A 23,876-nucleotide genomic window follows, 5' to 3' on the forward strand; every position below is an offset into this window, starting at 1 on the left:
TTCCTTTGACCTCATCACCAGTCATTGACTTTCTGAGTGAGACTGAGGCATGAGTCATAATGAACGTTGGCAGCGGAGTGGAAATGGCCATTTTGTCTGGTTTTAAATAAACTGCTGGCTCTTAAACTCTGCTTTTTTTATATTCTCGGATTTGCTTGCAGGTCAATTCTATTAATTGCACGTGTCTTTGCATAGTTCACCTGTCCGCTGCTGCCGAGTTTAGAATATTCAGGCAGCCAGTGTTTACTAAAACATGTTTGAGATAAATACGTAAATACAAATGACATATTCAAATTTAAGCAAAATTCGAAGCTGTAAATCTGTTTCATTGCACCCCCTAGTGCTCTAGAGTGAAGATGCAAGGATTTAAACTGATAAAAAATTTGCTTAGAACTCCAGCAGTAGAAAGGGAAAGCTTTCCATAGCATGGATAACACCCATGGTATTCTTATAGCTTGCACAGATACCATAAAACTAAGCCAGCACAGGTACTGTGATGTATTTATTATCCGGAAACCTGTTAACCAGAAAGCTCCGAATTATGGAAAGGCCGTCTCCCATAGACTCCATATATCAAAATAATCCAAACTTTTAAAAATGATTTCCTTTTTCTCTGTAATAATAAAACAGTACCTTGTACTAAGTTATAATTAATCCTTATTGGAAGCAAAACAATACTATTGGGTTCATTTAAAGTTTACATGATTTTCTAGTAGAATTGTGGTATGAAGATCCAAATTAGGGAAATATCTGTTATCCAGGTCCTGAGCATTCTGGATAACAGGTCTCATACCTGTACTAAGCACAATTAGGTGCCAAGAGGTTTGCATATTCTCCCCATGGGCTTCCTTTGAGTGCTTAAGTTTCCTCCCATAATCCAGAAACAAAGGCGTGATTGTCAGCTCCACTGGGGCAGGGGCTGATATGAATGATGTATAAAGTGCTGAGGAACATGTTTTAAATAAAGAAGAATAATAAAGAGCTAGGGGGTATTTGGATTTACCAGTATTAACTGTGCAACCAGCTTAACAGGACACATCAATTTTGATTTGCTGTAAATAGATTTCCTGTGCTACACGTTCCATTGTGGTAAGATATAAAGTACCACAAAGGCTGCATTAGCTGACCAGCACAAGTGAAATTAGACACTTATTTCATTTCTGAAAGCTTTATAACTTTTACAGTCAAAATTCCTACCAAAAAGCAACTCAGAGACTATAACTGTGGGCTGGAGGTTATTGTACTTGTGAGTGCAAAGAGAATAAGATATTATAGACATATCAATGACCACACGCAAAAAAAAAAAAAATATATATATAGGCACTTCTATGAAACAGTGACCTCCAGTGGCCAGTTTTGCATTGCAAAGCCATATAGGCAATAGTTTGATTTACTGAGCAATACATTTTGAGCTGACCATCTCTCTGGCTTGTTTTGTTCAACAAGTAAAGTCATGCACAAAAAATGTTCTGCTTTCAAAACTTCCTCAGGTTACTTATCTAAATATACGAGCTTCTAATCTGGCCGAGGGACAATTGAGATTGGGGATCACTGATGTTAAGGAGACTGTAATATCTGACAATTACAGTTATCTACATGGAGACATTTGTGCATTAAACAATCATTTTACTAAATTCTTTTATTTGGAAAACATATATACAGGGTATACAAAAAGATTTATTCCCGGTTGTAGGCAGCTAGCTACGTTTCCATTGGCAAGTCCATGAGCAATTGGCAGAGCTTTAATATTACTAGCAGGAGGGATCTTGCAAGCACATTCTAATATTAAATTGGAAAGGAAAATGTCATTCTCTGTTTTCTTAGCACACAGGCAATGGAAGTGGGACAATAATTGCAGATGATTACCACTACCTTATTATTATATGTTGTCATTAGAACACCCCATAAAGCAGAATTGGAAATTTTGTCTCTAATATTGAATAATTGGCGATAGATATTAAAATTCATACTGGGTGATCAGGGGTTTATAAAGGAATACATGTTTCACTAAATCAAAGAAATGGGGATGAAGGTCTTTATGGTTGTTTTGAACTAGAAAAATGTGTTAAATGTCTTTGGTGAGGATCCTATGAAAGCAAGAACAGAGTCATTGTCAACACAGCAGACAGTATTCCCACTATAGGGAACGTTTGCCTGAAATGGACTGCTGTCCCAAGAGTATTTGGGAAACTGTTAATAGTGCCGTGTTGCTTTAAAACTCAATCTCTTCTTTCTGGACTACAGCTCCCATTGTACTGTCAACTACCTTTAACACTAAAAAATAAGCAAGGTTTCTGTGCATTTAAATATGATGTACTGTTACCTTTCACCTACCTATAGTCTCTGTAAATAATCTGCTGTGAAGCCATGTGGGCAGCCGTTCAAGTAGCGTAGAGCAACAGCACATGTGATTACATAACCTCAAGATTTAGTTCTTACACAGGAAGATGAATGGATCAAATGCCATTCATGTCTCTCTGCAGAACTAGAGTGAAAACAATTTCCCCCAATAAAACAAGGCACGTGTAGCCAGTAAATAGTTTATTTGTAGGTGCTGGATGGACAGATATCAATTTTAAGGGGCAGATTTATCAAGGGTCGAAATGAATTCGACTTCGAATTCGATTCGAAGTAAAATAGTTTGAATATTCGACCATTCGATAATCGAAGTACTGTCTCTTTAAAAAAACTTTGAATTCAATACTTCGCCAAATTCGCCAAAGTGCTATGTTAGCCTATGGGGACCTTCTAGAGCAGTTTTCGATGTTTTTTGAAGTCGAGGAAAAAACGTTCGATTGATCACTGAAATCCTTAGAATCGTTCAATAAAGTCGAGTTTTCAAAGAGTTGATCATATTATACAAATTGATTTTTTTCGAGAAAAATTATTGATAAATTTGTGGAAGGGAGCTTGGTTTTCATAAAAAACTGAGATTAATTAAAGTTTTAGTAATTAACCCCCTAAGTCTGATTCGACAAAGCATTGTTTTCTCGCATATTCTTTCAGGGGGAATAATCAGCACAAAATAGAAATTAAATTGGACTTAAGTGGAAATATAAATGCAAATGTCTCCCCAGTGAATGCTTAATTGTCTGTCGGACCATCTCCTCAGTGATAGAACTTCTAAGACTCTTCTCACGTGGGGATACATTTTGGGGTTTGTAAGGAGGCAAAATTTGAATTGTTAAATAGTTAATGTATAATTAGTTTGGCCACTAGGTGGCAGAGCTTCCTAAATTGAACTGTGAAAGTTGTTGGTACTGAAAAGGGAATAAAGCATACAGGAACAGGAAATACTTTTCTGCCAGTGATAGAGAGTTAAGCACCACTGCGTATTACCCACCCATTTTCATTCCTCTGCAAATCGATCTGTTTGGCTAACAATACATTGCCAATAGGCCAAGCATGTGAAGAGACGCTTAAGCTGATGCGTGTATCGGAGATTACAGTAAACAGGCAGGAGTATACACTACAACTAGTAACGAGTGAATATTTTTTCACTCCCATAGAGTCCCATAGACTCCAATGTATTGTGTGCTAAAAAAGCCGCCATAAAAAAAGTCCATGCAAAAAATAAAGCCCATCAACTTCAATCTGCAAATTTTCGCTGTTTCACGTAGTTCCCCAAGAAGCGAAACGGGAAAGATTCATCCTTCTCTAATTACAACTCGTAACATCTCCTGGCTGCTAAGGTTATGGTGGTAGTTAGTGTTCTGCTAGTGGAAAAGCTTGAAACTGCTGCCCTGCACTGTAAATCAGAATTATTTTCACTAAAAGCATATTGATAGCTCCAGATTTTCCCTCTGTTCCATTACACGAATGGCTGCTTTTATATAAACACTGTGGTCCATCATCAGCTGCTGTGGTTGTAACCTTTTCTCTCTTACTTTTCCAGGGCTCCACCTATAATTGGCTACTTACCCTTCGAAGTGCTTGGGACATCAGGCTATGATTATTACCACGCAGAGGACTTGGAGCTCTTAGCAAGGTGCCATGAACAATGTAAGTTTCCTTTTTCCATTTACTTGCCAACAAATGACAGTTTTAAAAATAAGTCCTAACAATAATGACCACCACCAGTCAGAATACACAATCCAGTTACTAACCAGACCATGCTTGTATGATAAACTGATTGACCACAGATAAAAGAGAATTTAATTGAAGAATTACCCTATAAAAAAGCCTTATTATACGAGAGTGCAAGTCACAATTCTGTAAAGAATTTTAGGGGGAAAGAACTGCTGCTTCAATAGGAATCCCACCAGAGCCATCAGTTATTATAGAATGTATTCTGTGTGCTCCTTGCCTTAAGTTGAGGAATAGCTTAAGCTTCTTTGTTTAGAAATAACAAAAAAAAAGATTTTTCTTTATTAAAACTAGAGGCAAATAGAAGCCCTATTCAATGAGCTTTTGTTGAACAAAGGGGTGTACTGACCATATAAAGCTGGAAGCAATTCAATAATAATTTTAGCAATGGATGCACCATGTGTGGCAATGGCAAACAGGGAAACCCAATTAAATTCAGTGGAGGGGCAATTCCCAACATTTGCAACCCACTAGCTGAGCTTGAAATAATGCAGGAAAGTGAGTAAATGCTTGTAATTGACTTTCCATTGCCTTTTAAACCCTGCCAGTGCACTTGTATAGAAGAGGATTATGGCTTGGAAACATAGCACAGGGTGTTTCCACTCAAATGCCATTGGCAGGTGGTAAATACAAGGCTCAGCAGCAAGGTGGAAAGGGTGCTTTGCCTCCAATTTCCATAGATCTATAGCATACCTCCCAACTGTCCCTTTTTTGGAGGGACAGTCCCTCTTTTGACAGCTCAACCCGCAGTCCCTCATTTGTACTGGAAAGTCCCTCTTTTCTCTGCACTGAACAGCCAGAAAAAGAAACAAAGTTTCTCACTTAATTGGCTTTTAGCAGAGAGCCCAGAACAGCTAACAGGTGCAAATAAGATACTTTGTAACAATTTTGAGACACAAAAACACAGTTTAGATAAGGAGAAATATTTTCAAACTTTCATAACCTGCCAAATTTTGTAAAACAAATATGGTAATTAGGGGGTGTGGCCACAGAAAGGGGTGTGGTCAAAAATTGCTGCGCTACATGCAGAAAAAAAATTTTTGTCCCTCTTTTTACTTCCAAAATGTTGGGAGGTATGTCTATAGACCCACTGTGGACGCAATATAAGAACTGCATTTTTTTTTTTACTTATCATATAGTGAAAAGTGCTTTATTTTATCTGTGCCCAGTTTTAAACCTTTGCAGCTGTAGAGTTTGTACTATGCCTAAACATGACTCTTTCACAGTGAGAGCAAGCAAAAACATACTTTTGTGTGGTTTACAAAAACAGCATTTCACCTTACGCGTGAATCTGCAAATATAAGCAGAAAAAATGGAAACGAATAAAGCCTGCTATAAAACGTAGCAGAATGAATAAAACACCCTGGTAAATAAATCTCATTGATCTATGCCTAGCCTTCTGTGGCAGGTGATATTGGCTGTAATATTTCATGGGATTTATTCATTTCATTTGTATTGTATATTCAGGATACAGTTTTGGATCGATGCACCAATATCTTGTGTTCTGGAAGCAGCCACACAATTACACCTTAACTGAAAAACAAACCATAGTTAAAGATGGGGAATATTTAGCCCTTTCACATTAAAAAAAAGGAGGTGATGATTGGAATTGGATTTGGTTATCCATTTTCGGAGTATAGGTGCCATCACTGTTTTGCCAGTGTGTAATCAACTTTGAGTTTAGTAGGAATTGGACACCTACATGTTTCCCCCTGCCTGCCCATCTTGGATCGAGCGCTGCCAAGCGCAACCAGTACTTGATTTAAGACACAGATGCAGCTATTTAAACAAAAAGTCCAAATAACATGAATGATTGCAATCGTTTTTGCACACTGTTTGGTGGATTGTAAATTAAGCTGGCCATAGACGCAAAAATCCGACTTCCCCATCTCCCGACCTGCCACTAACCATTCAGATTCCGAAGTAGTTAAAGAACAGATCGGCCGATGTTCTGCCCCTGACAGCAATCGTACAAACGTTATGTCCGACCAAAGCTAGTGACAGTCTCCCACTGAAAATCATACGATCGGCAATACATGCAGAGATATTATCGGCAGCCGACAGAAATCTTTTAACCTGTCCGATCGACCAAACGACTGATTTCCACCGGACGAAAAATTTCGGTACTCTCCACACACGGTCCGAAAATCGATCTTTGCGTCTGTGGCCAGCTTTAGGCTTAATATCATTAAAAGAGGATGTGGAAAAATCTCTGTAGGCAAGGGGCAAGGCCAAAATCAATATTGGGTGGCAATTGTCTTCAGACCCTCAGGCAGCACTGCGTTAAGTACAGACATGATTCTGCAGTGGGAAACATGCCCCTCTACTGGCTTTTTTTTGAAACATGTTGCTGATATCAGATTCCAAATGCCTTGCAGTTGTCCATTGCAACCAATCAGTACTGTCTTAATAAATCAACCATCATGCATCTAATTTTGTTGGGAAGCCTCCTGGATTGTATTGTGTTTGGAGTGTTTCGTTTTTTGTGCTTGTCACTGTCTGTATTACGTAGTTACAAATATAAATGCTATGTAGAGCAAGATCTAGTGGGGTGAGCTCTAATTGCACATAACTAGTCAGTATGAATTATGGTCTGCACATGCTGCGACTTTCCATGCTTTGTATTAGAAGTTTTAGAAGGTCATCAGAGGCTCCAATGATCTATATAACCAGACAAAATGAATGATAATTTACTCTTTCCTGCGTGAATAATTCATATAAAACATTCAGTGTTACGTTCAGCAATAATTTTTGAGCATTAGTTCCTACGGTGCCTGACACTGATTGTTTTATTTTGCTTTATTTAAAACCAGTGATGCAGTGCGGGAAGGGCAAGTCCTGTTATTACAGGTTTCTAACCAAGGGCCAACAATGGATCTGGCTCCAGACTCACTACTTCATCACGTACCACCAGTGGAATTCCAAGCCCGAGTTTATTGTTTGTACGCACACTGTGGTCAGGTAATATGTCTTGCCTTTAAATATTGGAATTTTGTTTTTTTTTGTGGGTTGAAACCCATAAAAATGGTTTCAACCCTCCAGATGTTACAGCTGCCTGGTAGTGCTGGCAATTGTTTTTTTTATTTTTATAAACACATGAAAGAACTTGTAAAAAAAAAAAGAAAAAAGGTATTAGTTGATGGTATTAGTGATGCAGAGTAATTGTAAGCCTGCTGTTATAACAGACTCCTCTGGTTACATCTTACATTCCATGCAGCATTAAATGGTATGCAGGCTCTTTTCCTATAAGATATACTGTTTTGCTTGATTTATTCCTTAATTCAATGCCAAGTGCCTTAAAGCTGGTTTAAGTAAAATGAACAATCTCTATCTAGCACTGCATAACATGTCCCTGCTAAATAAATGATAATAATTATAAAAAGCCAGAACAGCTTTGTTATGGAGATACCATGTTTTAACATTGGGACCACAAGTGTATTAGTTGGTTGTAGTCCAGCAACATCTGGGGAAGGTTAAGAAACAAGGACATGAAGAGATCGTAGTCTTCACTTGTCTATCTGCAGACAATAGCTCCATCTAGAGGCAAATAAGAAAATTAGCAAGTAATTGCTCTATATGTATTTGTGGGTGTAGTCTTTGTTCTTGCAGACATCAGTGGTGGCATTTAAAAAAAAAATCTGCCTCCAAACAGTCATGATGTTTGTTTGTAATATCAGCAAGCGAAAACTGCCCAGTTTATATGATACATCCTTGTATGATACATAACTGCCAGACGACCCACTAGAAACTATTTGAGATTTCTCTTGCATCTATAGTTAGGACTGCCTAGCATAGCGTGACATATACACACGTCTTACATGGTAACTGCAATTTACTATAATTATTTTCAAGGTGAATTCCCCCTTTTTGCATTTCCCAGTAATTTCCTGATTTGTGTTTCCCCAGCTATGCTGAAGTTCGAGCAGAGAAAAGGAGAGACCTTGGGTTGGAGGAATCGTCTCTCGAGCAGAAAACTTCAATGAAGGTACATAGCATGACCCTTGTACTAGGTACATCTGGTCTTTAGGAGCGTGCATTCCCCATATGTTTTAACATTAGGACTCCAGGCATATTTGTGGCTGTAGTTGAACAACATCTGGGCACCCAAGGTTAAGAAAAAGGGACAGAGATGTTAGTCTTCGCTTAATTGCCATTGTCTGCTGCAACTTCAGTATCACTTGCTAAAGTGCTTAGTGGTGGCAGCACTCCTATGCCTAGCAAACAAACACAATGATATAAATGATGTAAATATTCCCATCAGCGCCATATCCCAGTAGGGGACTGAAGCCTGGCGTACCAGTGAGCCAAGATCTCGTTCTAGGTATATACTAATATTGCAGAATTACTAATATTGTACCAAAAACTCTTATCGGAGGAGACGCACGCAGTAGAAGGAAAGCTGAGACCCAGTTCTTGTCGGAGTTTCCGTACACAAATGCACTCTTGTGGAGTTCGCTTCAGTTCAGGCGGCAGCGCCACGGACAGCAACCAACAGCAGCAGCACTGCGAGGCAGGCTCTCCTTATGGACAGCTCGGATCCTATCAGTTCCATGGCGCTACTATCAATGGGATCAATGATCAGGAGTGACAGGCCGGGCGGTGGGAGCAACAACAAGCACTCTCCGCCGCCCCCCACATGCTGCAGACCCCCAGTCAGCCAAGACCTCCATCACACAGGGTGCAGCGGAAACAAGGGGCAGCAGGGCTCAGTCAGCAGCAGCACACCTAGTGTGCAGGGACAAGACCAGCGCACGTGGGTTTTGTGCCAGCTGCAACTGCCCCATCAATCATCACCACCACAACCAGTACTGCTGCATCAAGAAGTGCCTGGAGGAGAAGAAGAAGCTGGCTGTCAATCTTGCCGCAGAGCAGAGCGTGCCAGACATAGGATGGCCAGGAGAGATAGCCAGGGAGAAGAAATCAACTGCTGCAGGATGGATGGTCGCCTTTTCTCAAGAGGAGCGGAAGTGGAGTTTCAGTAACTTATTTTTTAATAAAGGCTTTGCAATCTAAAAATCCAAATTTGCATATGCAAATTGTGGACAGGGAGGTAGATTGTGTGACTTTTTGACAAAGGAAGTAAAAAAAATTTCCCCTTCCCATCCCTAAAAATAAAATGCAGTGTTGCCCTGCACTGGTAAAACTGCTGTGTTTGCTTCAGAAACACTACTATTGTTTATATAAATAAGCAGCTGTGTAGCAATGGGGGCAGCCATTCAAAGGAGAAAAGGCTGAAGTTACACAGCTCTATAGAACATAATGCTATCTTTTATCCACTATTTATCCTGTGCCATATAGATTTTTTTCAATCTCTACCATTGCTACACAGCAGCTTGTTTATATGAACTATATTAGTGTTTCTGAAGCAAACACATCAGTTTTACCAGTGCAGGGCAACACTACATGATATTTTCATTACTTTAAAACACTTTTTAAGTGTCCCTTTAAGTGCTAGTGTGCTTATTGGTCCCAGGGGAACCCTGGAGCTATCACCAATTGAACCTTGTCCAAAGTGGAAATAATTCTAGAGATTCTTCAGTATACTGCATCAATAGGAGCAGCAGACTTGCATCTAATGATTCACACATTAATCCCATTAAAATGCAACTCTGGAATTGTGGGGGGAAAAAACTGCATTGTGGGTAAAAAAAATGGCTATTTGTGTCTAAAAGTGCCTTCGCAAACTGCACTTGTGGTCGTGAATGAACCCTATCATGCTCATGTGTATATATATTTATATATATATATACTAATAATGATTTCTTGTTTTCAGCCCCAAAATACTTACTTAGGCATCAGACACACAAACCAAGAAGCCAGCAGGGAAAGGATGTCTGTCTCATCCCACAGCTCCCGAATATCTTCCCACACCGCACTTTCTGACTCTGCCTGTAAGTATAAGGGACTCAGTATGGTGCCACTGAGCATCAACTCACAGAGAAAGGTCGGCCATGTTTATTCAGTGTGTGTATATAACAGCTTTCTCTATGTTTCTTGCCTTTCTAGCCACATCCTCCATGCGTATTACAGAAGCCAGCACACCGTCCCGGCGCTCTCTGTCTGTGAGCCAACAAGAGATTCATCAGATAAGAATGGCTCCTAATTCAAACCAGGTAATTCAATGTAGACTCTTTTGGAAAGTATTGCTTATGTTACTTAAAAAACAAACCTTCAAACCAATGAAATGGCAGGCACTCAACAAGGATTCCAGGCAGCGGTAAAATTCAAGTCACTTTATTGCACAAACATGTATAATCCTAACGCGTTTCGTGTGCTCTCACACGTAATCATAGGCATTAAATCTCACACACTTGAGTTAAAAAGCAGTGGAGGCCTGCATCATCGCAGACGCACTTCCTTTTACAAAACATTAACTGTTTCTATACGTTCTGTTGTGTTATAAAGCTGTTGTTATCATTCTTTTAGAATTAAAAGGAAACAACTTTTTAATCATTTCCCATTTTTTCTATTATTGTATACAATGTTTCAATAAATATAATAAAATTTCTATTGTATCTATTTAACGTTTGTTTCTGTTACAATTGTTATATAGAAATTTTGTTATATTTATTGAAACATTGTATACAATAATAGAAAAGTTGGGAAATGATTAAAAAAGGTTGTTTCCTTTGAATTTTAAAAGAATGATACAGCTTTATAACACAACAGACAGTATAGAAACAGTTAATGTTTTGTAAAAGGAAGGGCATCTGTGATGATGCAGGCTTCCACTGCTTTTTAACCCAAGTGTTAGGTATTGAGATTTAATGCCTATGATTACATGTGAGAACACACGAAACGCGTTAGTATTATACATGTTTGTGCAGTAAAGTGACTTGAATTTCACATGACTGGGGCAGCTGGGAAATTGACAATATGTCTAGCCCCATGTCAGATTTCAAAATTGAATATAAAAAAATCTGTTTGCTCTTTTGAGAAATGGATTTCAGTGCAGAATTCTGCTGGAGCAGCACTATTAACTGATTCATTTTGAAAAAAAAAAAATGTTTTAATGACAGTAACCCTTTAAGCGGAGGGTTTGGGGCAAGCACCCCCAAACCAAGTCACCTCTGTGATGAGCGGATTTTAAATATAATGTTTACCACTATGAAAGTTTGTTTAAATTGATTATCGGCAGAGAGGTTGGAGAGCCCCTTCTCCATTTTTGTTTAGTGTGTGTAAACTAACAAAACAAAAACAACATACTACAAATAATTTTAAGTTGAGCTAAATACATGACTTCAGAACCCAGTCCCCAGTCCACACCAGCAGTAAATGTCTTCTGAGGATCCGTGAAGCAGCAGGGACAGATTAGCAAGTGCTTGTCTCCCATTTAGACCTATTGTGTCGCTGTTAGCTTGCAGAAATCTTGGAAGATTTCAAGGTCAAAAGGGGGGCTGCATAAAGTATTTTGTGGCTGTTATCATTTGCAAAAGCCTGTGCTTTGCTCTGATTTTGTAATTCAGACCATGTTTATTTATTCTATTTCTCCGTAGTCGGTAGGAACGCCTCAAGTCTCGTCAGAAAATCTATCTCAGCATCATGTTGCTCATTCTACAGTTTCAAGTCAACAGGCGATAATGGTAAATATCCTTACAGCGGGAATAGGGGGTGTTGGAATGGGAACCAGGCTTTGGATTTATGTTATATGATTAATTCTGCAGGCAGCAAGAAGGTAAGTGGAAGGGCAGATAGCTGCACTAAAACTTAAAGGGCCAGTAGTACTAATGCTTCATTATATACAGTTGCAGATACTATTTGTCTATCCAGAAAATGCAAATCAGATAATTATGGGCAGCAGTATATTTTATATATTCCATAGTATAAAAAGTAGGTGTTTAGAAATCCAGAAATGGCATTTGAACCCTTTTTTATAAGCAATTGTAATTTCCAGTGTGGCTGCCTCCAACATTTATATAAATGGCCGATCAGACCCATCATCTAAGGATTTCAGGGGGGATTTTCACTGTTTTTTTTCTAGTCTAATTGCTCAAAATTGTGTTCACACTGCCGCCATAGCCAGCATATAAAATATCAAACAAAGCATTTTTCACACATGATAATCTTCTTTAAAGGGTCAGTGTATCCCCTTTTTCAAGATGAGTGCATTAAAAAGGGTTTGTGTTGAACATACTTTTCGCTTATTTTTTTCTATTTCTTGAGCTAAACAGGTCAAACAAGGAAACTGACCCTTCTCCATGTTTGGTTCTTGTGAGGCACTTGTGAGACGCTTCTCCATGTTTAGTTCTTAGATAACTACCAGTATAGAACCCCGTTCCTTTCCCCTTTTGTCTTGACTGCTTTGTTAGGGGGAATCCATCTTGAAGGACGATTATCCTGTTGGTAGCTGGTATGCTAGCCCTGGATGAATATTTTATTTAGTGCAGTGTTGCTTTATAAACCATAATTTGTATGGTTGATGGACTACAACTGTCTTTATGCTTTACCCTTAATTATAAATAAGCTGGAGAATGATGAAGTTTGTAGTTCAGCACTGTTTGGCTGGAGGTAAGAAGTTTTCAAGAATTCTGTTTATTAATGAGATGTTTTCCATTTGTGTGACAGCCTGTTTACCATTATCCCAGTCCGGCCCCGTTTGAAATAGGAGAACATATGAAGGAGCAGCTAAAAGAGAGAACTCGGATATTACAGGCTGACATCGAAACACAGCAGATGGAACTGGATGTGATCAAGGAGCAACTTCGGAGAATAGACAATTCTAATCGGCAGGTAAACCTGTTGTATTTTTTTATACATGGTGCCCTCTAGCATTTATAAAGGCTTTTAAAACAATTACCATGCCCTGCCCATATATATATGTATGTGTATATATATATATATATATATATATATATATATATATATATATATATATATATATATATATATATATATATATATATATATATATATATATATAACAAACAAGGGAAAGTTGTGCTCACCACTATTTTTTAAATAGTGGTGAGCACACAGTATATATATATATATATATATATATATATATATATATATATATATATATATATATATATATATATATATATATATACACACAGTATATACAATATAAAGACTAGTAAATAACAATTTGCATGTAACTCTAACATCAACCTAAAATCCACAGTGTCCGGACGCCTTCCAATATCAGATACATACAGAAGAGATGACTGTTATCGACAGTACCATATTTGCCCAATACCAGCCAATACTATCATATCTGTGAGGTCCACAAAACTCAATATGGGCACACGGCACTATATGCAGTTGCAGGGCAGCGCTTTCGGTGCTTGAGCCAGGGACTAGTGATGGGCAGGAATATACTTTCAGGCTCCATATCTATGATTGCTGGACTCTCATGCTTTAACCCTTGATAATGTGCTGGAGAATTCTAGGAGTTGTAGTCCACAAACATTTGGGTGGAGGAACACTGCTATGGAATTTTTAAGCAAATCGCAAGAAATTTTAAGCAAATCTCAAGAAATTGTACATGCTGTTTACCCCCCAGTGTTTAGACCTTTATATAATGCTGAACTTACTTTGAAATGATATGATGTTCTGTTCCTATGTTCCTTAAAGCTGTCGCAACCGATCCCCATGGGATACAGCAGTTTACCACAATCAGATCCTAGGGTGTCTCATCAGCCGGCCGCGGTGCCCCTGCACAGTGTGGACTCGACAAAGAAGTCTCAGGCCATGATGCCAGCTAAACGTTTCTGTGTGTCCGGTGTAGCTGTTCAGCACCAGTATCTGACTTCTGCACAGGTAACAAACAGATGGAGGATATGTATCCGTTTGCATTGGTTAGTTTATGATATTGAGGCTTGGAATGTGGCAAATTCCTATGGTCTTCACCAGCCTTTCTTAAGATTTCCCATCTTGAAAGTCCCATCATGTGTAAGAGATTGATCCCCTCTATGGAAGTGAGCACTGCAATGCCAAAGCAAAGCAAGGGAAAAACAATGCAGAATGGGCTGAACTCTCCTATCCAATCATTCTTGAAGCTTCCACAGCTTGCCAAGTTTTCATCTCTAAAACAAACTTTCTGTTAGCCAGTCAACAATCGAAAATTTCATTTAAAAGAGAACTAAAGGCTAAATTAAAAAGTAGGCTAGAAATGTTGTACATTATGTTTTGGGCTTCTGTACCAGCCCAAGGCAACCACAGCCCTTTAGCAGTAAAGATCTGTGTCCCCAAAGATGCCCCAGTAGCTCCCCATCTTCTTTTCTGCTGATTCACTGCACATGCTCTGTGCTGATGTCACTTACAGTACACATAAAATATAAATGTCACAATATGAGGCTGATTAGTAATTAATACAGATAATTACTACTTAAGCTCAGAAACCAGTGCAATTAGCATCAGAATTTAATAATCAGCCCTGTAGCATCAGCTTATGCTACAGGCCAACCTAATTTTCTGCTTGATAATTTGCAACAACCCCTAAGCTTAGCTTCTCAACAGCTGCTCAGAGCCCACTGAGCATGTGAGTGTCACAGACACTTTCCAAGATGGCGACCCCCTGTGAAAAGTTTAAAGTCCTGGATCATTGCTGCTATTGACAAGCTGAAACTTTAGGCTGGTGCAATAAGTTGAGTATATAAAATATTGCATTTTAAACCATACTAATTTTCAAGGTTTAGTTTTCCTTTAAAGCCAGTACAGGGTCCTTTTATTGAGAATGTTCTGGACCTGTGGTCTTCCAGATATGGAGTCTTTCTGTAATTTGAATCCCTTCCTTTGTCAACTATAAAATCACTACATCATTAAATAACTCCAACAGTTAGAATCAAGTACAAGTTACTGTTTTATTATTATGACATAGAAAAAGGAAATATTTGTAGGGTTTTAATATTTGGTTAAAAACGGAATCTCTGGGTGATTACTGCCCTGTAATTCAGAGCTTTCTAGGGTTTCCGGATATGGGATCCCATGTCTGTATATGCATGCTATATGGTAACATTTTCTCAACTGTTAAGTTGAAAAAGTACATGATTATTAAGTGGTGCTTGTACTAAATGTGTAATGTGTTTTGTGCACTCAGAATACACAGCTCCAGCAAACTCAGCAGCAGCAGCCGCAACTACAGCAGCATTTACAGCAACCGAATCCTCTGCAGCAACAACAACAGCGGCAGCAGCAACAGTTACAGCAAAAACAGCAGCTGCAGCTACAAAATCAACAGCTACTACATAAGCAGCAGCAGCTCCAAAAACAAAACCAAATTCAGCTCCACCAGCAACAGAGACTAATAATAGGCAATCAGTCACAGCAGATAGCAACTCTGCCTGTCCAGACTCCTAGTAACATTGTGATGCCACTTTACAGCAACACAGTGTTCTCTCAGGCACATCCCGCTGTTGTCACTTCAAGGGTTCCAGCCGAGACCGGGGATCGGCAACCAGTAACTGAATACAAACAAGACAGGCACTTAAGGTTGTGAAATATATTTATTTTACCTTGTAACAAGTCTACTGTAAACTAGTCGTATTTCAAGAAAATTTTTTAGTAGTCCTCAATCTGCTAGCACTTTATTTCCCCAGGAACCAGGCTGTGGCCTGAATAGAATAATAAGCAATATTTCTAATAGTAACAATAAATTGCAAGCCTTGAATCAGTGATCCTGACCACCAAATAGCAGTCTTGACAAGGTCGAGTTTGTGAAGTGTTTTCTACCTCGAATAAACTCACAACTCGAATGCTTACTTATTTATGAAAAAACCCGAATGTAAAAAACTCGATTGAATGCAATTGGGGGAAAAAGTCAAATACTCAAATTGATCGAGTTATTAGCGGGAAAAAAAAACCTTGAATACCTCGAATTGATGACTTTTTGAGCGCAAGCCATCGTAAAAAATCTGAAAATCATAAAAAAAACATCTCTGCCATTGACGTCTACATGACCTCAACAGGTGTATTTTTGGATTCGGGCTTCTAGCAGCTTCGGCGCATAATAAATCTCGAACAAAATTTGAGGGTTTTTTTCCCACTTAAAATTTGAGTTTTTTTAGTGAAACTAAAGTTTTCGAGACCTTTAATAAATAGCCCCCTGAGTGTTTTGTCGCCCATGCAATTCCTTGCTCTAGGGCAGGTAACAAAAATATTAACTGTTTACATCATTAGGCACTGTTTATATAAAAAAATGATATATATATCTTTTATATAATATATTTTTACCTAACACGATATTCTTGGGTATTAAAAGTAGGGAAGCACTGAATCCAGGATTCTGTTCAGGATTCGGTCTTTTTCAGCAGGATTTGGATTCAGCGAATCCTTCTGCCCGGGCCAACCGAATCCGAATTTGCATATGCAAATTAGGGCGGGGAGGGAAAGCTCATGACTTTTTGCCACAAAACAAGGAAATAAAAAATGTTTCCCCTTCCCACCCCTAATTTACATATGCAAATTCGGATTCAGTAATCTTTCGTGGAGGATTCGGGGGTTCGGCCAAATCCAAAATAGTGGATTCAGTGCATCCCTAATTAAAAGGGAATAATGATAAGGATATTAAAGTCACTGAGGAGTTCTATGTCTATATAAAGGCACAACGCTGAAGGCCTAGGGATTTTATACAAGTCATAAATATAGGACTCCAAGGTTACTTCTAATATGCTCAAACAACAGGGTGTATATTCATTGTTATAAGACACAAGTTTCTGTGAGTCATGTGACACAAATGACTAAGCAACAATTATTAGTGATGCCAGCACTAAGCATCATTTATAAGTATAACAATTACAGGATATTTATGGCTCTTGTAAATTATATAAAGGATAAAAGCAGTAATGCTGAAGCTCTGTGGCCTATATGTTTTTTTTTGTGTATCCATTGAAGAATTTATTGCTTTTTACCATTCATCATTTTCCAGTTTGTAAAAACATTTTTTTTGATATAGATGTCTGGTGGAATGCAAGCTCACTGTTAAATGGGTAGTTTACCTTTAAGTTAACTCTTTGGGGGTCATTTATCAAAACTGGGCAAATTTGCCTATGGGCAGTAAACTATGGCAACCAATCAGATTGTTGCATTGTTCTACTTGCATCTGACTTTAAAAAGATGGTTGCTATGGGTAACTGCCCATGGACAAATTTGCCCAGTGTTGATAAATGTGCCCCTTTGTATTTTATAGAATGTCCTATTCATAGCAACTTTTCAATGGGTCTTCATTTGTTATTTTCCTATTTTTTTAATTATTTGCTGCCATCTGCCCCTTTCAGCTTTAAAAAGGAGGGTCACTGACCCTGACAGCCAAAAATCTATTGCTCTGTGAGGCTTTAATTGTAACATTATTGTTACTTTTTATTACTTATCTTTCTGTTAAGGCCTCTCCTATTGATATTCCAGTCTCTTGTTCACACCACTGCCTAGTTGCTAGGGTAAACTGTACCCTAGAAATAAGATTGCTACTGAATGGAAAGCTAAGTAATTTAAAAAACATTAAAAATTCACATTTTCTTTAGTTTCTAAGTGTCATCATGAATTTAAAGGTGAGCTTCTAATTATTATTTTAAATTCATTCTGATTTTATATAAATTATTTTGCTTTTGTTAATTTGTAGGTTTGGCCAGGATCAGCAACTTCAGCCTCCCTCATTACACATGCAGCCAATCACATGCAGTCCTGTTATTGCCGTGCAACCTCCTCCAGCCTATACATCAGTCATGATCCCGCATTCCAGTTTCAGCACTCAGCAAAGCCATCCGTCTGTCCATGTGCAACAATGTCAGCAGCAACAGCAGCAGGTCCAGCCTCTGTATCTTCAGGTAGAGAAGAAATACCATTCTCTCAGCTTTAGTAACTCCAAAGAATTTGTAGATAATGCCATCTGCAACCACTCTTTGGATTATACCCAGCTTTCATGGTACCTTCAAATATTCTCAAGCTTCATGTGTGCAAGGCTGAATATAAATGGCACCCACATTTTCAGTCCCTTTGCCCCAGACATTAGATGAGTCAAGCTGGCCATACACAGGGAGATCCGCTCGTTTAGCGATGTTGCCAAATGAGTGGATCTCTCCCCGATATGCCCACGTTGAGGTGGGCCGGTATCGGGCTGATCCGATCTTGGGGCCTTAGGCCCTAACATTTGGATCAGAATGGCGGCAATATGGGGGGGATCAGATTGCGGGACTGCATCAGCAAACAGATGCGGCCGCGATCCGACAGGATTTTTTACTCTGCCCGATTGGCATCAAGCTGAATTTCGGGCAGATATTGATTGGGACGCGCGTCGGATGGCCCCATACACGGGCCGATCAGGCCTGGATTCCTTTCTTCGGCGCCCCGAGGCTGCTTCACGTCGGAGGGTCCTAGCGCCTGCCAATTTTCATGTGCAACCTCCTGTCCCCCACAGGAGCACGCACACGCATGTGCCGGAGCGCTGGCAATTAGCTCTTTTTACAATCTGACTGGGCTGTATGCCTTCCCGACAGTTTTGCCGCCCAGGCCCGGGCCTTTGTTGCCTTGCAACAAATCCGGGCCTGGGGCCAATAAGCTACCCACTCAGTCTGTCCGCAGCTTTTATCGGTCCGTGTATGGGGGCCTTAAGGCTACTGATGATCCGCAGAGTCACAGGGCTTTTTTAATAAGTTGCCAAGTATCCCATTGGGATTTTGCATGTTTAAATGGTACTGGTAAATGTTTTTTCTGCTATACTGGTGGGTCTAATACTGCCCCCTACGATGAGTCCCATAGTATGGGGATCCTTAAACCCGGTCCCAAGGATTCCAAATAATTAATAATCCTATACTTGTAAGACAGTGGGAGGGGCTACATGGAAAAAATACTGTTTAAAAGAAAAAAAACACACCTGTGGGTATTTTCAATTTCCACAGAGCAACATACTATTCTTTACACTAGTTTGTGTGCCAACTAATACCAAGTCTTTATGAATTACAGATGCAGACACCGGAGACAGTACAAACTGCACATTCTCAAAGCATTTTCCAGCAGCCTCACGTGATGCAGCAAAGCACAATGGGGTATTTTTTACATCCTCAGCCGCTAAACCAATCTGGGAACATGGCCGACCTGTCTGAGATGCAGCTCCCATGATGCATCAGTGAGAAGTGACAATCAGGGACAGCAGATGTATCAGAAAGGGAAAGGCCTCCCAGAATTCACTGCCTGGAGAAAACTCCGCCGCCCCACAGCTACAGAGGGTGCGAAGACAGAGGAGCAAATCCACTGGACAGAAACTACATATTGAAGGCCAAAATGTTACTACTGATTGACACAGGTCATGGAATTGAAGCCAACCCCTTCACCCTACGATAACATCCCACCTAGGAATGTGTGTTCCAGTGTTACAATCATATACACAACGTATACGGCAGGGGCTTTTATTGCTGTCGTCTGCCAAAGCTACTCAAGCAAGTGACGCTTTTAATGATACGGACTTACTGAAAATGATAATACTTGGTAGTAACGTTGTACTTTTTGCTATTGGTTTTTTGTTTGACCCATTGCAGAGCAGTGCATTTTGGGTCAGAGTGGCCAACAGCCCTGCAGCAGCACTGGAATTGTTAATAACACAGCCCTGTGCTGAAACCTGCCCCATATATTTATATATATACATATGTACGACTGTGAGTACCGCCCTTTTACTTTCACCACTTATTCAAAGGCCTTTAAAAGGGCAAGGAAAGGCAAATATGTCAATATGTTAGGAACCTCCCACAGGCAAATTGAATAGTAGTACCCCAGCACCGTTCTGCCATTGTATAAACAAAGAGCAGTAAAGAAACAAACAAAAATGGACTCTGCTGTGGTTGGGTGAGTCTAAGTCCCTTGAAGGGTGACTGGGAGAAGTAGGGTGGCTTTGCTGTGCTACTTGTTTCCCTAAGCAGGGGCATTTCAATTCGCTGGGGAGCAGGTATCCTAACATATTGGCACCTTCCAGTAAATCTGCCTTTATTTTGTCCAGTTTGTGAAGTGAGCTCTACATTGGGAGATCTGACAGTATCATGAGTTTGGGACACAAGGTCAGGATACTTTCACTTTGTTAGACAGACACTGATTGGACAAAGGAAGACTTGCCAGTCGATAGACTTTACAACTGAACTGAAATCTCACAGCATTGCACCCATAACAGGTAAGCGTTAATCTCTGCTGTGTTTATGGTATAGGGAACAACGTGTACACTATTGGAAAATGAAAGCTTATTAACCCCCGATCATATACAGGCCAACAACTTCATGGTGACAATCGCACAACAGGGTGCACTTATTACTTATTAATAATACACAAGTCATGTGACATCACTAAGCACCTTTTAGAGAGCTATATTTTAAAGAGTATTCAGAGTTCTTGTACGTTATAAATAGATCTATAAATATTGGCTGATTTATATAGGTATATATCTATATTTTTGGGGATTCACAGTCTCCATCCAATACCAAAGGATACTAATGGGATAAATTCATTGCTACAGTGCAGGAGCCATCTCAATGCTAATACCTGTGCACCTGTTAATTCTGTGTAATTAGGGTTAGTATTACATGAGCCAAATGGCCAGTGTTAGCAGCTTGCGCGAGGAACCAGCCAAACAATTTGGTGATGAATGACTTGCATTTGGAAATATGTTGTATAACGGGCGTCTTGGGGGATGATAAATGTATTCAAGCCAAGCTGCACATCTGCCAGCTCATCACTAACCAGGTAAATGACTAGCTGAAATGATGTTGACTGACTTAATGAACACTAAGGCTTTATTGCCTGTAATTTATTTGCATTTTTGAAAATGTTATATTTTTATTTATAACCCTCATCTAACCCATGTGTATGTATGGCACGGTTTCCTCACTCAGTCCTGGATTGCTGCCGAGTGAAAGGGAAGCTTGGTTTACCGGATCAATTCCTAGCTCTTTTATATGAGTTTATGGGGCAGATTTATTAATGGTCGAATAGTACATTATAAATAGTAATGGGCTGGCACAAACCGGATCGCACTCCAAAAATAGATGTAGTAAAAAAGTCTTTTTATTAGAGCAAAAACATCAAAGCAAAGGCCTTACGTGTTTCGTGCCATAGGGGCACTTAGTCATCGGCTAGCCCATCACTATTTATTGTCTGCTATATTGCCTTCCTGAGCTGAAGGTTTGGGGTCTGTGCACCTGGATCCCCCACCTGTTTGGGTTAGTTAACCCCTAAATTACAGCTCATTGCATCGACACTGAACATTTTTCTATATATACATATCCTCGAATAGTAAATTCTATTTTTCTTTTGGTGTCAAAGTTCACACATTTGAATGTTAATCCCCCAATTTGAATGTGAGATTTATGATGCCTCAATCATGGAAACAGTTCTAATTCGAATATTCGCAGAGTTCATTTACAAGTCAATGGCAGAGGTCCGTGGAACCATTTGAATATGTCGATTGCCTTTTTTTTGCGGAGGGAAAACTCGATTCAAATTCAATTCAAATTCGCTTTGAATTTTCGACTATTGGATCGAATATTAGACGTTCAAATTTTTTCATAAAAAGCCTCCCATTCGAGGCTGAATATATTTGAATTTATTACAGTAAAAAATACACATAATTTCAACCTTTGATAAATCTGCCCATATATGTTAAGAAGTCAAAGCTGAGAAAGTTAATTAGATGAGATGCTGGGCCAGTGCTAGAATGAGGGGCAGATAGAGAAGTGTCAAACCCTGAGGAACTCAAATGAGCAAGCTTTAATATATATTTCAGGGATGTCCTATAACTTCATTATTAAGTTGCGGTTACTTTTGTCCATGGATACTCCGAGTAGTAGTTCCCAAAAACACCCTTAGGCCTCCGATTAATCATTTGTATCATTTGTACTGGGCTGTAATGTTTCCCCTGAGCAAGTGACCCTAAGGGAAAGGCCCTTTCAGCTTGCTAAGAACACCCAGCATAATACAGAGTATTTCTATATTTTCCAAATATAGGTTAAAAAAATCAAGCTAGTTAGAGATCGATTAAGCACCTTGTGTGAGTAAGGCATTAAACTGAATGTATTCACCGCTCAGGCAGTTATGGAAAGATATATGATGAAAATATATATATATATATTTATTTTTATATTTAATGCAGGTATACAATCTATTATCCAGATTATCTGTAATTAAGGCTGCTAAATATCATTAAATCATTAACATTAAATCAACCCAATTGTTTTGACACCAATATGGATTCATGCAACTTAGTTACACCATCAAGTACAAGGTTGCTGCATTTATATGCAACCATCTGTGAATCTGGCCAAGTCCAAATGCCAAGGTGGGGCACTTTTTCCATTAGGATTGTGGGCAGAAAAAGGTGTTCACTGACCGGCGGTGAGGTCTAAGAGGATTGAAGCACCACAGCTACAAAAGCTTGGCAGTGCGCTAAATTATCTTGTTCTTTTAGAAAAAGCAGTTCCCATGTAAGGGCTGTGCTGAATGGCCAACAAGGAATGTATCCAGGGCCAGAGGGATCTGCAGTCTGCCCCACTGATATATAATAAGATACTGAAGGAGTAGCTAGCAATATGATCAAGGTTACATTGGCTGCCAATAACTTGAGATTTACATCACCTTTTCACTATTTGGTCTGTAAAATGTCATACTGACCCTCGTCAGGGAAGTAGAAATACATAAAAAGACAGGAAACTGATGGGCACTCAAAGAATCCACAAAGGCCACAACAATAAAAAAAGGCATTTTTTTTAAAATTAAAATCATCATCACTGTAGCACTGTGGCACTTCATCTAGGATACAATTAACTGCCCTTGGAACGTGAAACACATTTAGCCCAGAACTGTTGGATAATTTTTACTTACTAGCTTGTGCTCCTGTCTCATTTTGTTTGTAAAATCCTCATAGAGCAGACGCCTGGAAACTGTACTCAGTGCCTCTTTTTAACAGCCGCCCTTTTGAAATCACGTTTAAAGGAATTGTTCAGTGTAAAAATAAAAACTGGGTAAATAGATAGGCTGTGCAAAATAAAAAATGTTTCTAATATAGTTAGTTAGCCAGAAATGTAATATATAAAGGCTGGAGTGATTTGATGTATAACATGTCAGTCAGAACACTACTTCCTGCTTTTCAGCTCTCTTGGTTTACACTGACTGGTTACCCTGGCTACCAGGCACTAACCAATCAGAGACTTGAGGGGGTGCCACATGGGTCATATCTGTTGCTCTTGAATCTGAACTGAATGCTGAGGATCAATTACAAACTCACTGAACAGAAATGTACCATGTGGCTCCCCTTCAAGTCGCTGACTAACTCAGAGTTATAGAGCTGAAAAGCAGGAAGTTGGATTCTGGCTGTTTTATTAGACATCTGTTCACTCCAGCCTTTATATAATACATATTTGGCTAACTAACTATATTAGAAACATTTTTTATTTTGCACAGTCTTATCTATTTACACAGTTTTTATTTTCACACTGAACTGTTCCTTTAAAGGAAAATTGCATGAAAATAATGAAACACTCTGCAATACGGTCTGTGTAATGTTTGTTCCCCATACAGTACAGACACAGAAGTTATAATACTTAGAGAAAAACATCCTTTTTGTGCCAAAGTAACATTTATTTCTCAGTTTATGAAGGTTTGGGGGCAAAGTGAATTAGTTTGTCAATATACAATTATCTAGTAAGAAGAAACTAAGTGATATGGGGGAGGGTGGGTACGGAATGCATTTTTGGACACATGCTCCTGCATGCGCTCTCCTAAAGAAGTATGCAGACTTGTCTCTTATTCTACTCACTTATCCGAGGGAACTGCAGTCACACCTCCGTGCTGCCCACATTTGCTGTTGCAATCTCCCT

General features: G+C 39.2%; 1 protein-coding gene across 1 annotated transcript in view; it reads left to right on the forward strand.

Annotated features, from left to right (window-relative positions):
- The window catches only part of pasd1.L (PAS domain containing 1 L homeolog), an 86,196-nt gene extending 66,831 nt beyond the window's left edge, over positions 1 to 19,365 (forward strand). The window contains exons 11-21 of the mRNA XM_041572757.1: positions 3,896 to 4,002; positions 6,900 to 7,047; positions 7,993 to 8,071; positions 9,860 to 9,977; positions 10,093 to 10,199; positions 11,583 to 11,669; positions 12,652 to 12,816; positions 13,666 to 13,851; positions 15,131 to 15,522; positions 17,648 to 17,852; positions 18,988 to 19,365. Of these exons, the coding sequence (XP_041428691.1) occupies positions 3,896 to 4,002; positions 6,900 to 7,047; positions 7,993 to 8,071; positions 9,860 to 9,977; positions 10,093 to 10,199; positions 11,583 to 11,669; positions 12,652 to 12,816; positions 13,666 to 13,851; positions 15,131 to 15,522; positions 17,648 to 17,852; positions 18,988 to 19,143 (1,750 nt within the window). The 3' untranslated portion in view covers positions 19,144 to 19,365. The remainder of the gene's footprint in view (positions 1 to 3,895; positions 4,003 to 6,899; positions 7,048 to 7,992; positions 8,072 to 9,859; positions 9,978 to 10,092; positions 10,200 to 11,582; positions 11,670 to 12,651; positions 12,817 to 13,665; positions 13,852 to 15,130; positions 15,523 to 17,647; positions 17,853 to 18,987) is intronic.
- The last annotated feature ends 4,511 nt before the right edge of the window (positions 19,366 to 23,876 follow it).

Source organism: Xenopus laevis, chromosome 8L (genome assembly GCF_017654675.1).
Source record: "Xenopus laevis strain J_2021 chromosome 8L, Xenopus_laevis_v10.1, whole genome shotgun sequence".
Taxonomy (NCBI): Eukaryota; Metazoa; Chordata; class Amphibia; order Anura; family Pipidae; genus Xenopus; species Xenopus laevis.